This window comes from Mesoplodon densirostris, chromosome 5, assembly GCF_025265405.1.
Source record: "Mesoplodon densirostris isolate mMesDen1 chromosome 5, mMesDen1 primary haplotype, whole genome shotgun sequence".
Lineage (NCBI taxonomy): Eukaryota > Metazoa > Chordata > Mammalia > Artiodactyla > Ziphiidae > Mesoplodon > Mesoplodon densirostris.
Window position 1 is genome coordinate 109,343,498 of NC_082665.1, and position 16,471 is coordinate 109,359,968.

Here is a 16,471-nt window from a genome sequence, read left to right on the forward strand (position 1 = left end):
CCTGGTACTGCTCCTTCACTTCTGAGGTACGAAACCCTAGCCCCAGAGAGGTGAGGTTACCTACCAAAGCTTGCAATTAGGAAAAGACAACAGCGGGACCAAGACCCGGGCCCATGACTCCCAGCTCAGTGCCTCCTCCCCTTCTAGACACTGCAACATGGCTGCCTGGGATGGAATCCACTGCAGTGCCGTCTTCTTTGGCCCACCTACTCTTTTAGCAAAATGGGGGTTTGGCCTCCAGTTTGCCACAGCTCCACCATTCCCCATCTTCTCTGAGGCTTCTGCAGCCATGGCCCTTGGGTGTGCTCCTGGTTAAGCCTAACTGAGATGATGGGGATCAGCAGAGTGTGGATAGGTTGGCCTTTCCCCTGTTTCAGCTCCTCACGAATTCTTTGCGTTCTTTCTTAGACTTAAAGCCCTGTTAAGTGAAGTCTTCCTAACCAGTCCCCATCCCTTTACTCACAGACAACTACATGCAGGAATTTCCTCCTTCTCTGGGAACTCGTAGCAGCTGTGATGGCCAGGGACCTTTCCTATTACCACAACGTCCTTTGTTCTTTTAAAGTGGGGTCAGTAGACAGGCTTGGGGGAGGTAGCAGTCACAAAGACTTGAACGCATTGCTCTTTGGAAGAACTTGTTGCTCTGTCCTATGGTCATTTGGTATTTGTCTGATCTCCACCTCCTCTGAAACACCGTGAGTGCTTGAGGACGAGGTGTCTACTTTCTCACTTTTCCTGGTGCACAGCCAGTGCAAACACCAACTGTGTGGGATGAAAAACCTGGTGGGAAGGGTGCAGAACTGCAGAGAGAAGAGGCAAGAAGGCTCCTGGTGTGACAGAACAGGTTGAACATAGAGGCTGGTTGGTTTGAGAAGATGTGAGGCTAGGCTTTTCTGACCTTTGACCTTCTGACATTATCTCTTAAAAATCAATCGAAGCATCATGACCCCCCCACCCCTGACTCCATTAACAGCCAGAGCACCTGCGGCCCGAGGGCCTGGCATGGGAGACCTTGAGGCAGAGAACTTGAGGGTGAGGTACCTGGCAGGCAGGTGGGCTGGCTTCTCCCCAGGACTTCATTCATCCAGACTCCTTGGGCAGAACACGTATATACATCTGGGAGAGGGAGAAAAGGTTGAAGAAGAAGGAGAACATAGGTGATTTATAGCACATGGAAAATAGATCCGGGTTTTTAACTCCTCTGTTGTGGATCATTGCAAGTCTTCCAAAGAGTCTTTCTGATGCCATTCTCTCTGAGCCAGTCCTGTCTGCAACTTGAAGCATCTTTCTAAACTGGGAATCGTTTCATTTCTGCCCCAAATCACAATAGCTCCCCACTGGCCTCAAAAATAAACAGGATGCTCTTCAGTACTGTGTCCAAGGCTCTGAGCAATCTGACTCCTGCCTGTCGGGGCCCCGCCCAGCCCCTGGAAGGCACCTCTCATCATTAGTCACCCAGCTCTCTGTGGCGCCCTTCCCCTGCCCCCGCTTCTCCACTTAACAAACCCTTTCATAAACCACACTTGTGCCCACCATCTCATGAGGATTACGCTAGCTCTGTGAGTGCTATCACTATTCCCGTTCTAGAAGGAGGACTTGGAGGCTTTGAGAAATTAGGAGAATTTTCTTAGTGCTAGTCTGTGGTGGAAGCAGAACTGACTGGCCTTCACATCTCCTTGAGGGTTCCTTCTCTGCCAGAGGCTGTATGTCTGTGTGGGTATGGGGATGTCATGCAGCTTAACTCGGGGTGCAGGCCTGAGGCAGGGAGAGGTGAGGCATGTCTCCAAGGGTTTCTCTTCCCAATTCCTCCCAAACCGTGGTCAACAGACTGGCTGACTCAGCCCCCAGACTAACCCTGAGACCCAGAGCGTGTGAGGACGGAGTGCGCTGGTATAGCATAGAAGGCTCACCTGTGATACTGTGCAGCATCTTGTAGTAGGGCTGCTGGCAGGAGTATCTGATCTCAGATTTGTATGTGGTAAGGTTGTTTCTGGTGGAAAATGTGACCAGCCCGTTTTCCAGCTCTGCCGGGGCTCCACAGTCCACAACTGAGAGAGAAGAGAGTGAGACCCCTCAATTACCCCTTCCTCTTCTTCTTGGGGCCATCTGGTGCATGTCTCATATGATGTGCAGCTTGTACACTGCACACAACTCCAGAGAGCAACATTATAGTCTATGCACATGGTGGCCCTGCATTTGGGGCATCTCCCCTCTATGACCACTGTGTGGTCAACTCACCTGGCCTGGTGTCAATTCCAGGGCAGGGGCAGGTCTGCTGAGATTCAAGCAGATCCCAGTCTTCTCCCCACCAGGGCCCTTTCCTTGACTTCCAGTTCTATTGTGCAATCCTCTTATCCTCTTCTGTCCAAGCATGAAGCCCATGTCTCAGGGAGAGAATTCTGGCTCACATGAACCAAAGAACCTTCAGTTCTTCCAGACCCAACCACATGCTGAGTAAGAGCAATTACTGTGCTCACTTTGGAGCTTGGCATAAAAAAATACAAACAAAAAGAAACCCAGCTCCTGCATGAGTACACAGCCGCACCCTGCTGGCTCTCTGCAGGCACAGAAGGCAGAAAGGGGGTCAGGAGGGACCAACTTATAGTCTTCACCTACTCATTTTCTCTGGTTGTTGGTGGCTGGACGTTGGGGCTGGCTGTAGGGCAAGACCAAAGATGGCTGCTCCTCAGAGGTGACCTTAGGAGAGCTTGCCAGTCCAGCCAAGTCTTAGGGGAGGTGCCAGCACGAGTCAGCCAGGAGCCAGGTCAGGAGCTGAGGATGCAATTTGTCAATGTCTCTTCAGGGGCCTTTGTTAGAAGATGGTGCTCATTTCTAAGGAAATCCTAATCTTAGTTCAAACAGCCTCTGCCAGAATTGAAGAATCCCAGAGGACTCAGAACTTCGCAGGTGGAAAGGAACCTGAAGTCAGGCAACCTAGAACATCATCTTGATTACAGATGAGCCCAGCGGGGAGACTTGACTGGTCTAAGGTCACATAGTGAGTTACAGTCAGAGAACTAGACATGACCTTAAACTCAGTGTTTTTTTAAGTAAACCAGACTCGCGGTTCTTAGGATCTGTTTTCTAGTGAAAACGGCCTGTAATCAATATTAGCTGGGTAATGGTGGACATTAGCTGTCCATCTTCTGATAATTTCAGAGGATCACATTCTAAAGCCAGAGTTTCCCTCCTCCTGAATTTTACCTGGTCATCTTGGGAAACAGAGATAGGGGCAGTTTATCCCTGAGACGCTATTCAGAAATTGTGATTTTTAACTTTAGGACTCCACATTTATATTTTTGATTGAACAGAGAGTTATCTAACTGAAAATACAGATGATTCTAAGACCCTTCAGGGTGGAGGAGAGGGATGAAGCATGGGAGTAAAAGCAGGTAGGTACCTCCTATCTACAAGGAAGGCAAACGCCAAGAGAACTGGTTAGCGTTGTTTCCTGGCCTCCAATCCCCCTGGACAAATCGCTCCCATTTGTTTTGCTCTCCCAAAGGTAGAGACACCCTTCTGCTCTGAGGAGAAAGCATGTAAGGGTCAGCACTATGATAACAAGAGGCAATAATATTTACTATCTAAAGCTATAAACAATTTTAAAAGAATTTTCCTGCAGAGTCTCTAAGCAGATTTTTCTTCCTTTTTTAGGAAATACCATTGATTAGTGCCTGGATCTTTGTATTACTCTGAGTCCCTTAACTTCGGTCTAGCAATTTATTTTGCCCAAATTATCCTCAAGACCTAATACCTAGTTCTGGGTGGAGGATTCCAGGGTCAGTCGTAGACATGGCTAGGTGGTCAGGCCACTGAGAGCCTGTATGCAGCCAGCACTGGTGCAGAGAGATTGTCTGGACGGAGGGCCTGCTTTTACTTTACTCCAGAGAAGTAACTTTGCCCACTGATGAAGCTGGTTTTACAACCAGACACAGGGGGTGACAGATAGTGGAAAATAGAGGGTCATTTCAGCTTGGGTATAGTGAGTGGGGAAGAGGTGAACCTTTTCCCCAAGTCTACACTGGCAGGCAAAGAGCCATGCGTCTCTGGGACCTAGAGACAGCTTTTCTTTCGGAAGACCCTTTGAGTTCTGCCTGCCACAATCCAAGATGCTAGATCCAGACCCTGCTTCCTCAGTTAGTCCATCTTCTTTGCTTGGGAAAGGGTCTCATCATCTTCTCTAAAGTGTGTCTGGCCACTTCCACACTCTGGGATCAAAACGCTCTTTCCTTCCCCTTTCCTTTGGCCTCCCATTCTCATCAGTCTCTGGGTTGGGTTGTGCCACCCACACCCTGTCTCCACTGTCACTCTTCCTGCCATTTACTTTCCTTCAGACATGTCTTTCTTGACCTGCCACCCTGAGGATACGTTGACACAGTCTTGGGGCTTCCTAGGGAACCACACACAATCATCTCACCTGGCCCTCAGGTCCCAGGGATGCCCCTGACCTGTCCCACCCCACTTTCTTCTTCGTCCCTCCTGCGGTGCCCTTGCATTCCAGCGTCACACACCCCTCACTGTGCTGTTGCTTTCCCTACACAGGAAACCCCGTGGTTCATGCTCTGGCTGCCCTCCAGGCCTTGATCGAACATCGCTGCTTCTTGAAAGGCTTTTCTCATTCTTCTAATTGGATAGGGCTGCTTCCTCATTTCTCCTTGCATGGCCCTTTATTCATTGCTCTCTGAGGCATGTATCTTAAGTTGCCTGGTATTGCAATTATTTGGGTTTATATCATATCTTCTGTCTAAATTACGATCCCCTCACTCACATTGAGTACAAGACCTGTTAAACTTTGTGGTCTTAAAAATATTGATTCAACTGATGCTTAACTTTAGTGATTGCCCCATCTCCCCTCTCAAGGGTACCCTTGACCTAGGATGGTGCTGCAGTCTCCGGACCATTCATTGTCCGACTTTGCAGGATTCTGCCTTCATCAAGAGGCCATTCAATCAGCAAATAGACTGAGCAGTCACCATGTAATGCAGGGGTGCTCTGATATGTCTACCCAGATTTTGTTCAGGCTGAAGCAGAGATTTCCACCCTCCACAGCCCTTTATCATTATTTATGACCCACTGATGTCCCATGGCACCAGAGCTGAGGATTGCTGCTTTCAAGCATGATACCTATCTTTTGAAAAACTTTAATTAGGGAATTTTCAGAAATGCAAAATTTGTAAACCCCAGAGGAAAGATCTTCTGATGATGGAATTTCAGCCCTGTGTTAGGTATAGGTGGAAGAGAAGCTCTTGGGCATGAGAATAGGTCTAGGTTTCCTAAAAATCCATGCTATATGAGTTATTGTTAGTTTCACCTACTCATGGTTATTAAGAAAGTAGCAATGGGGACAAATATTAAAGTCATAAAGTCACAGGCATTCTGGCCCATTTAAACTTGAAGTGTGGAGTGGAAATCAGGGCCCACTTTGACCTGGTCCACCTAAGACCATGTGAATGTCTCTAGAATGAAAGCCATTTTTCCTATGAGAAGAGTATAGTCCACATAGAAGTGCTAAAAAAAAAAAATCCTCCATTATCTTTTCATTATCTTTTCAGCATAATGTTTGTATGATGGGTGAACCCTCAAAAGGAGAGCTGTTATATATGCCGGGGTTTCAACTGCTTAGGCCTGTGTTGCCTTGTTCAGCATCCATTCTAATCCACGCTGAAATGGGAAATGGAGTGTTGGCAGGATGGGGAGGGATGGAGGAGCTCTGGGACCCAGGGGTCTTGTGAGTGGTCCATTCCTGGATGTCTGCACTGTGTGGGGTCCCGCCATTCACTCTGCCACTTGCTCTGACTCAGGTTCGCTCTCCACATCCATTTCCGTTTCTGCCACCATGATGAAGATCAAAGAGGGGTCAGGAGGTAAAGAGAAAGGAAGCAGAGAGAAGGAGGGAGAGAGAAAAAGAAGAGAAAGAAAAATTAGCAAGCAAAGCAGAAACAGTTTCTGCAGGAAATACAGAAATCACTCCACCAGAATCGATTAAGAATGCATAGTGTAGGTACAGCCAGTGTGAAGGACAGCTTGGGATTGTGGAATGCGTACCATTCTGAGAATTTGCACAGTCATAAATCCTGGCTCATGGCAAGGATAACATTCTGCCTGTGCAGCAAGCTTTGCATTCATCTGGTCCAAACTCTCATTTGGCAGATGGCATCAGAGTGGAGCAGGACTTGTTTGGGGTCACCCAGCAAGGTGGACACAGGGCCAGAACCACAGCCCATAATTCCCACTTCCTGTTTTGGTGCAAGTTTCTTCACTGCACACACACACTTCTGTCTGTTCCCAACCACTTTCCCCACAGTCCCTGGGGACTCACAACTTCTCAGTCTTTTTGTCTTTTTTGCATCTCCCCTAGGACCCAGCACATGCCTGGGACAAAAGTACTCAATAAATACCTACTCAGTGAACAAGCAGAGAGGCCGGCTGTGTCTGAGTGGGGAGTCTAATAGTCCTGATTCAGGCTATGCTGGGAGAACCAGCTCATATTAGGGAGGAAAAACTCCTCTTTTCTTTAGTACAAAATGACAGCATACCTTTGTATACTAGCATACGTCACATAAAAGAGCACCAGCAGATACATTAGTGCCTTACTCTATCAATACTTCCGTGACAATAAAAAGTGTGTGTTTCATCAGGGACAAAAAATTATTACCAACGTTTCCTACTTTCCGAGAGTATGAATGAGAGAAACCAAACCTCTTCCTATGACGGGGTTGGGTAGGGGAAAGAAACAAGCTTCTACTGAGCTTTTACTTACTCCTGGTGCTCCATGGGTATGATACGTACATTAACTCAGTCCACAGGACAGTCAAGAATGCAGGAAACTCAGGCCAAATGAGTCTCAGTCAAGTGTTCATGCATATTTAACTGGTAGAGTCTGGATTTGAATCTAGAAATTCCTGTCTCCAAAGCAGCACCCTGTCCTCTCTACCCCTCATCCTCTGCCTCGTCCTTCAGACCGCCTCCTTGTCCTGTTCTGCAAAGTGCTTCACACAGAACTTAGTCACAGCACCACACACGAGCCACGTGTAGCAGGAGGTGGCAGATGTGTCTGTTGGCATTTAGTTCTTCAATGCCTGGGCCTTGTCTTTTCCATCTGAATTCCCTGTGGACCTCTGTACAGGCATCCAGTAAATGTCTGTTGAGACTTTTTGTTGCAGCCATAAAGTGCACCCATTTCCCACACTGGGCTGACTCCAGCCTCATCATCATATAGAAAAGAACATTGAAAACAAGCACTTTCTGCTCCAAAATTATGCCTGGGATTTGCCTCAAGGGAGCCCCACCCTGACAGTGTCCCCTTGGGGGCAGTGGGAGTGGATCTGCCTGCTTACTGGACCCGAGCCATTTAGTAGAAGGGAAGAGGACAACACTCTAAAGTTTATATGAGGTCATGAAATGGGGCTGGGCAGGACCCACCCTAATTCACAACTCCTCACCTCTCCATTCGAAAATATATCCTCCTTCCCTCCCTCCCTCTTTTCTCTTCCCTTTCTGTCGCCAGGCCTCCTCTCATCACTGTTGCCACAGATAAGTTTTCTAAAATTGTGGTCCTCACAAGTCTTGCATTGAAATCACCTGGTTAGGGGCAGAGGGCGTGGTGGCTGGTGATTTGTATTTTTACAAGCTCACTAGGTGCTTTATATGGATTACATTATTTCCGAACCAGTGGGATATATTGTAGACTATTAAAGCTCATCCAAAATCTTTACAGCTGTGGTGAAGGATCTTGTCCCTGGTCACAGCATGGCTTAGGAGCAGAACCAAGGCAAGAACTCTGGGTCCCAAGAACCAGTGCAGAACTGGACCCACTGCTTCACGTAGGTCCACTGTGTTGACCACACAGCCCTTCCTGCACAGCCCCTCCTGCACAGCCCCAGCTCATGAGCTGTCCCAGGAGACAGTGGATATAGCTGATGGCCACGTAAAGACTGGCAAGGTCACTGGGCTCTGGGCACCAGTGCCAAAATAGTTTCCTGAATTAGCAATTACCAGAGCTAGTTTCGAACCTGGAAACAAGCTATTCCTTTAGCAAATTTGGCAACCTGCCTGCAGGCAGAGGTAAAATTAGTATTTAGAAAACAAACTGGGACCCACAAGGTCCTTTTGGAATTCTAACATCTTATTGCTGAAAGAAACATTAATAAACTTTGGTCCAACCCCGATGTGTCTGTGGAATTCCTGCCCTAACCCGCTCAGAGTGTACCTGCCAGGTTTTCCCCCTTGTATGGGCTCTGCTCGGGTCCCACCAGTGCTGGGGAGCTCATGAGCCTTAGAATCAACCGATTGTGTTTTCTTACTTTTACAGGTGGGAATCTTGTTACTCCATGTCCCATCCTTCAGACACTCGATCTGGAATGTGTCCATCTCCACATTATCCTGGCAAGAAACATGAAGGAAGTATGGGAAGGAGGAATGGTGGGGTCTGTGGTCTTTCCCAGTGAAAGCAGCTCGAACAGCAAAGGTGGCTGCCCTCCCCTGAGCTTTCCCAACCGTGCGCCTCCAAGGGCTTGAAGCTAAGGGGAAGACAGATGCTGAATTTGTATCCCCCCGCTCCTACTCTGGAGACAGGCCAGGACTGTGTGCAAGAAGGGGTCCGGGAGGCTGTCTCTGAAGGGAAACTTGGACCTGTGACTCCTTCAGAGCAGCGGCTCTCAAACCTGAGTGAGCAGCAGCATCCCTGAGCCCCTGAGGGCTTCTGCACAGGTCACTGGGCCCTTCTGAATCAGTGGGTCTGGCCTGGGGACCACAGCTTTGCATTTCTAACAAGTGATGTGCTGATGTCGTGGGGTCCTCACTTGGATTATCCTTCCCTGAGAGCAGCAGTCCACTAGCTTGGCTCACATCAGACTCACCTGGGCAACTAAACAGAGAACAGTCACTGGGCACCCCCCTCTAAGAGATTCTGCTTGAATTGATCTCAGGTGGGGTTGGGAGGTGATTTTTGTTGTTGTTGTTGTTGTTGTTGTTGCTGTTGTTTTTAAGTTAACCATGGGGTTCCTAGGAGAACGACTGTTTCAAGAGAGCAAGCAATGTCCACCTGCCACCTTTAAAACCTCTACTTCTATCCCAGGTTCCCCCCAGAAGCCTGACAAACTTTGTTAATGTTGTTTGTACTGGTTATCGGGCTGAATGGATTTAATTTGCTCTGACTTTTGTGTCACTTTTAGAAATGAGAGTCTGGGACACACACTTTGAATTTTTAGAAGACTGGAATCTCTGATGCATTTTGGAGGTTTATGGAGAAGGTAGGAAATACTGTGGTGCGACCAGGACAAGCTCTAGAAGCCCATCTGCCCTGGGAGGCTCTGGAGAATTTCTCTGGCCTGGATGACCTCCCTCCCCCGGCAGGACCCTGTACCTTCAGCACTTTGTAGCCTGTGTCACAGCTGATGAGCGCCTGGTCTTTGAAAAAGTACTTGGCTTGCAAGGGCTCGATATTCCCATGGACAGGAGGCTGCAGCTTGGGGCACTCATTCCCTGGTAGGGAACAATGAAAGGAGAAGGTGAGAAAACAAAGAAAAGTCTGGTCACGAGAGGCCATTCCCTAGAATGCAAGGCCTGATGAAGGTGGAAAAGCCACACAAAAACCATACCCCCAGGCTATGGGGGCCTGGACCTACCAGGCCCTGAAGAAGGCTTACTTTGGAAACTTGAGCAGGTCACTTTCCAACATGGACCTCTATTTCCTCATTTGTAAAATGAAGTGGTTGGCCAGATGATTTCATCAAAACTCAGAGTTGGAAAAGATATTAAATGTCACTGAGTGCAACTCTTTTTTTTTTTTTTTTTTTTTTTTTTGCAGTACGTGGGCCTCCTATTGCTGTGGCCTCTCCCGTTGCGGAGCACAGACTCCGCACGCGCAGGCTCAGCGGCTATGGCTCACTGGCCCAGCCGCTTCGCGGCATGTGGGATCCTCCCGGACCGGGGCACGAACCCGTGTCCCCTGCATCGGCAGGCGGACTCTCAACCACTGCGCCAGCAGGGAAGCCCGCAACTCTTGTTTAATGTTCCCTTTACATCTTCTATAGTAGACCTCAGACTTCTATTTGCATTCCTACAGGGACAGGGAGCTCGATACCTCCCAATCTGTATCTTTCATACTAGACTCCTCTGATTAAAGGAACAGAATTTTCATATTCAACTGAAATTTATACCCTTGTAATTTTTACTCAGTGGGCATAGTTTGCTCTTTTGGGCCACGCACGATGACCCCACTCTTTCTTCCCAAGACCATTCTTCAAAGTGTTAGAGAGACTGTGATTATATGCCCCTGAGCCCTCTCTTCAAAAGGCTAAATTGGATAGGATTCCTCTTTCCTGGACAAACTCTCCTTTGTTAATATCCTCTTCCTGCCTCTCCCCACAAGCAGGCACTAAATGTGATGATGCAGGCAAGGCCAGGATAGTCTCTGAACTGGATTAGTCACACACAGCTGTGGTCTTGTCACTGATGTCTACCCCCTTCTTTCTCAAGTTACTGCAGGCCCGTTGGATCAAATACCTCCAGCAGAGTATGGACCAGGACTGGGTGCCTTGAGGTACTGGGGAATGAGGCCTGTGGGCTTTGTCAGTCTGGGGGACACATGGAGGCAAACGGCCATGGTGAAACATTTTGAGCTACAGACTCTCACCCAAATTCCTGCCCCAGACGTGAGGAGGGCTGGCACTGGAGGGGTCCTCCCCACGCCCAGTGTATTACAGCGTGAAGGGGTGAAGTTCAGGAAACAGTTTTTTTTTTAAAATCTCCTCATATGATTCTGAAGTGCAGCCAGTTTTGAAATCTACATCTAGTCCAAACCCACCATCATTGCTGCCCTTGCGCCCATTTTACAGATGGGAAACTGAGTCAGCAACGAGAATTTGCCTCGGTCCAAAGCTGCTCACTGGCAGAGTTGGGAGTTCTGCCACATCCCGGGAGGAGCCCCAGGCCTGCTCCCCGTCACCACCTGGCCATTGCCCCATGAGGGCTGAGCATGGGAGCCAAGTGTGACCCAGGAGGGGAGAGGCCGTGTTACCTGTTGCACTGTACAACATCCTCCAGCCCCGGTTCTCGCCTGAGTTGTCACTGTGGAACAGGACCTGGACGCTGTGGCTCTGGGTATTGATGGGTTCTGGGGCTTTCTCTCCACAGAAGGGCCCTAAAACTTTTGGACCGGTTTTAATCTGTGAGGGGCAAGACAGAGAAGAAGCAGGGTCACACCTGAGTGGCAGTGGCTGCTGCAGGGATTGTCTCTACACTGCACCCGGGGTTTTCTGGAAGCTTCAATGTGAGCCCATGGTGTTCACTCACATTTTTAGTGGGCATTACCATTCACCAAAGGGTTCCATCTCCACTCTCCCATTTACAATTTACAGTGACCCTGGAAGTGGACAAGGCAGGCTGATAATCCTCTGCTCATAGATGAATACATTACGGCTCAGAAAGGGGCAGAGCCCTGTCCAGGTGCACAGAAAAGGTCTCTGCTCTCAAAGACCCTGCAGCCTAGTCGGGCAGACTAACGGATAATAAACAAAACAATTACAGGCTGTGGTAAGCATTATAAAAATAATCAGGATGATGTACATATATAATATAAATATATGCTATATGTTTACTATTTATGTGGTAAAATCTATGTAGTTTGTATAATTCATCATTAATATAATAGATAACAACTTTAAATAGGAAGTCAGGGAAGGCCTCTTTGAGGAGGTGACATTGGATTTGAAACATGTAGGATGAGAAGGAGCTTCTCATTGGAAGAGGAGGGAAGAATACTTTCCAGGCAGCGAAAACAACTTATATGAAGGTTGAGGCCAAAGGTGGGAAAGAGCCTGGCAAGTATCAAGAACAGGAAGGATTTGCATTTCTCTAATGATTAGTGATGTTAAGCATCCTTTCATCTGTTTGTTGGCAGTCTGTACAAACAATAAATGCTGGAGAGGGTGTGGAGAAAAGGGAACCCTCCTGCACTGTTTGTGGGAATGTAAAGGTTGGAAAGGCAGGCAAGGGCCATATTGTGTTGAGGAATTTATGTTTACTCCAAATACAATCTTGATGTAAGCTGGCTTTCATAGAGTTTACCCTGGATTCTATGAGAGAGCAGACCGTGTAGAGCAAGAGTGGAAGCCAGCAAACCTGCCAGGTAGCTTTGCAGTTGACCGGAAGAGAGCAGGGTTTGCACTCAGATGGAGGCAGTGGGGATGGAGAGAAGGGAAGACGCACTCTGGGCTGGTCTGGATTTCCCAGCTCCCGGGCCCAGTCCTGCCTATGCCTTTAACTCTTTCTCCTTTCACCTCTGAGGACCAGCACTCTTTAACCCTCATTTGATGAATTCTATTAATCCTGGGTACATCTTCATCTTGTCAGCCTTACTGTGGCAAGGGGGAGAAGTGAAGCCCTAAGAGGTTATGTGCCTGGATAAGGCTAATAGCATAGCTCCCAGGATATGATGTGTGGTAGACAGAGTTCTAAGATGGTCCCCATGACCTTCACCCTGGTGTTACTTCATGATGATGCTATGTTACCTGGCAGAAGGGATTTTGCAGGTGGGCAAAGGGTTAGTTTGGGAACAGGGAAGATCCCTAGACTGGATCCAATTAAGCTGGTAGATGTTATTTTAAATAATTTTTTTAAGGAAGAAACCTGCTTGGCCCCCTCTCCTGGAAGAAGGGAGGGCCAAGAATGTCAATTTTCCCAATTCATCCAAGATTTTCCAGCATTCCCAGGGCTTATGCCCACTGTCTTCTTACCTTGATGTAGTCATAGGGGCAGGACACGTCAGGATGGTCCTCAATGTCGAAAATGTCCTCAAACTGCAGGCTGATCATGAAACCCTCCTCCAGCTCAATGGTGTAGACGCATTCGGAGCTCTTAGGGTAAGGGCTGGGGAAGTCGGGGCTGGTGATCACGCCAGTCCTCTGCGTGAAGAGGTTGTCACTGCACTCCACTGTGGGAAACACACCGGAGCAAAGTGGCACACCACACCTATGGCCACAGCAACCCCTTTCTTATCTGCTACTGTACAATTTTCCCAGTGGTCCTGAGAGGCAAGTGGGGAAGGAGTCATTATCCCCATTTTACAGATGGGGAAACTGAAGTTTAGTGGGGGGAAGTGATTTAACCAAGGTCACACACCCAGTAATTTGCAGAGTCAATACTCGAAGGCAGTGAGTGTGATAAGCTTTCTTGTCAAATTCTCTGGTCTTCGTGGGGGGCTGGAGGGGTCTGAGATGGAGTGGTCTGGTAGAAAGTCTGGTCTTCTTTTGTCCTGCTCTCCCCTCAGCCCAGGACTCCCTGGGGTCTCTGCTCAAAGCCTTCTTGATCCCTCATATAACACAGGACCTTCACACGTACCCTCACTCTCTGGCCCTGGTCTTGCTTTTGTTTCTCTTCATGCTGCTGACCACTGCTTGCCAGTATGAAATATATTTGTCAGTGGATTTTCCTGTCTCCACCAGACTGTAAGTTCCCTGAGCTCAGGGATTCTGCTCTGTTCCTCACCACAGCTGCAACCCAGCACCCAGGGTCCTGGATCCTGGCCATGGCTGAGCCCTGCCAAGGCCCTGTTGTTTGCCACTGAACCATTGTCCTTGGGCTGACCCATCCTGGATCTGGCATGACAATTTTCCCTAAGCCTTTGTTTATCCTGCTTATTTGTAAACGAGAAAACTGTGGCCAGAAAGGGGGCGTGACTAACCTGAAGTCCCACAGCTATGAGCTGCAGAACAAGGTTTAGAGTGGTTTCTGAATCCCGAAGCTTTCATTTTCTACTTTCATGGGGAGAATATCGCCCCTAAGGGGGCCAAAATTGGTTCTTTGGGAGGGGGAGTTGTTACTCTTTTTATGCATAATACACAGATAGACATACAGTGCATAAGCATATATACAGTATGTCTGTGGTATTAAAATTTCATGGGTGAGGCAATTAGGAAGAGAATGTTTAAAAAGGCTCCTGGGGGCAGAAGTGAAAATGAAAAACAGGATTGGGAAACATTGCTCATTCTTAGCCCCTCTGTACTCAGCACATAGTAGATACTCAATAAATACTTACTGAATGAAAACCATGGAAAATACAACCCTCTTCAAGAAAACTCCTGTTATGTGCCTGCTTTGTACTGATGGGTCCTATAGGGTTTTATATGGAATAAGTAGAAGTTTTTGAAGGAGAAAGGAAAAACATTCTTGTTTCCAGCCTTTTCCTCCTCCAATGATCCCTCCTTAAACACAGATCCTTACCCTGAAGTCATATTAATCTACTGGCAATTCCCCAAACATTCCAAATTCTGTCATGCTTCTGAATGTTTGCAGAAGCTGTTCTCTCTGCCTGGAGTGCCCTCCTTTCCTTGTTCTTTCTCCTTCATCAAGGGCACCATCTCTGAGAAGTGCTTGCTCACTTCTCTGTGCAGACTCAGGTCTGATGGTACCATGTCCACACTTCTTTTACAGCACTTACTACATTTTACCATTTTCCTGTGTGGCTATTACCTGCCAGCCAGGAGGTCCTCATGGAAAGTGGCCGAGTTCCCCTATTTCCCCACCCCTGCCTCAACCTGGAGACTGTGGCAGAGAAAGCACACTGATGAGAGGTGAAAGCAAAGGGAGCTCGAAGGAATGGGACACTTTCTTGCCACCTCTGTCTTTGCCCCTCTCTTCCCTCTTCTTTCCCTTTCACTGAGGTTCTCTCTATCACAGAGGAACTTGAGGGGCCATGAAAGAGCAGGAAAAAAGGACCTGGTGGGTGAAGCCTAGTTCATGGTTCAGGACTGGGAAACCTGGGTTTTCCCTTGACTTGGCCAGTTACTTACAGTAGAAGAGGAAATAGGGACTAAGGAGCAGAAATTCCTGCTGCCCAGGAAGAAAGATGGACTGGAGGCTAGGGCTTCTGAAATGCAGTCCTCTGAGAACCTGAACCCGACTTCCAGGCTGGTGGGCATTTCAGCATCTTTATCCTTGTGGTATCTGAGGCACAGCTCTCTGATTTCATTTTAAATCATCCCTACTTCATATCTGTCCTTCCTCTGAGCCTCCCCTAATCTTATCGGAAAATATGGCGCATAATGGTGATGCAGAGAATCATCGCTGGGCCCCACCTCGGCAGGTCCTGTTGTCTGTGTGGAGGATGTAGCCGAAGCGGCAGGAGCAGTAGTAGCCGCCGATGTAGTTATGGCAGTAGTGGTCACAGGACAGCTCCTCGTCCTCTCGCTCCATGCACTCGTCCACATCTGCGGGGCAGGTAGAGCCTCTCAGTCAACCAGTTCATGTGTGATGGTGAAGACAACAGCCAGCATTTATGGAGCACTCAGTATGGGCCACTCACTGTGTTGGGAGGTTCCTGCAGTCCCTCATTTAAGCCTCACCGAAGGCCCATAAGTAGCCACTATCTCCATTTCCAAATGAGGAGACTTACCCAAGATCACAGAGAGCCTGGTTCAAACCCAGGCAACCAGACTCCTGGTGGTGCCACTGTTCTCTGACGGTTGTGATAATAGCAAGCAGGACCATTATGATCCCCTTTCTATAGATGATGAAGCTGAGACTTAGAGCCATTAAAGAACTTACTCCGAGTCACACCAAGAGTTAAGTGGTGGAGTCAGCATTCAAATCAAGGCGGGCTGGCTCTAGAATCCGGGCTTTTAACCTCTCCTCCATGATGCTTCTCTCTTTCTAAGTCCCTATGGGGGTCAAGCCCTATATCCTAGGCATTGGAAATAGAAGGATAAAAAGATGTATGTTCTCAACCCAGTTTAAAAATTGGAACATATATTTCTTCCCAAAAGATACAGGAATGGCCACGAAGCACATGAAAAGATGCTCAGCATCACTAGGCACCAGGGAAATGCAAATTAAAACCATAATGAAGTACCACTACATACCCCATGGAATGGTTAAACATTTTTTAATTGATAACATCAAATGTTGGTGAGGATAAGGAGCAGCCAGAACTCTCATACATTGGTGGAGAGATACAAAATGGTGCAAACACTTTGGAAAAAGTTTGACAATTTCTTATAGAACTAAACATATACCTACCCTATGACTCAGCAATTCTGCTCCTACATATATACCCAGCAGAAGTGAAAACATGTTTGCAAAATGGCTTGTACAAAAAGGTTCATAGAAATTTTATTGAGAGTCAAAAAATGGATAGAACCCAGGTGTCCATCAATAGAAGAATGGATAAATAGATTGCAGTATATTCATACAATGGACAATTACTCTGCTAGGAAAAGAAACAATTACTGATGCATTGCAACAACATGAATGAATATCAAAAACTTTATGCTGAGTAAAAGAATCCTCACCTCACAAAATATATTCTGTATGTGTTCATTTATATGTAGTTTTAGAAGTGGCAAAGCTAATCTATGGTGGAAAAAAATCTATGGTGGAAAAAAAAAAATCCCGCCTCTAAAGGAGGTGGGAGTGGGTTGCAATTGGGAAGGAGTACAAGGGAACTTTTTGGGTTAATGATAAAGCTCAACAT

At 47.6% G+C, this 16,471-nt stretch overlaps 1 protein-coding gene across 6 annotated transcripts in view; it reads right to left on the minus strand.

Moving 5' to 3' along the window:
- The window catches only part of MASP1 (MBL associated serine protease 1), a 62,641-nt gene that overhangs the window by 20,164 nt on the left and 26,006 nt on the right, over positions 1-16,471 (minus strand). For 5 of the 6 annotated variants that reach the window (XM_060099277.1, XM_060099278.1, XM_060099274.1 and 2 more), the window contains 7 exons: positions 15,078-15,209; positions 12,738-12,934; positions 11,021-11,168; positions 9,365-9,483; positions 8,304-8,382; positions 1,911-2,048; positions 1,042-1,116 (listed from right to left, as the gene is read on the minus strand). In XM_060099277.1, the coding sequence (XP_059955260.1) occupies positions 1,042-1,116; positions 1,911-2,048; positions 8,304-8,382; positions 9,365-9,483; positions 11,021-11,168; positions 12,738-12,934; positions 15,078-15,209 (888 nt within the window). Of the gene's footprint in view, positions 1-1,041; positions 1,117-1,910; positions 2,049-2,619; positions 5,829-8,303; positions 8,383-9,364; positions 9,484-11,020; positions 11,169-12,737; positions 12,935-15,077; positions 15,210-16,471 lie in introns of those variants that run through there. The other variant, XM_060099279.1, reaches the window with a different exon arrangement.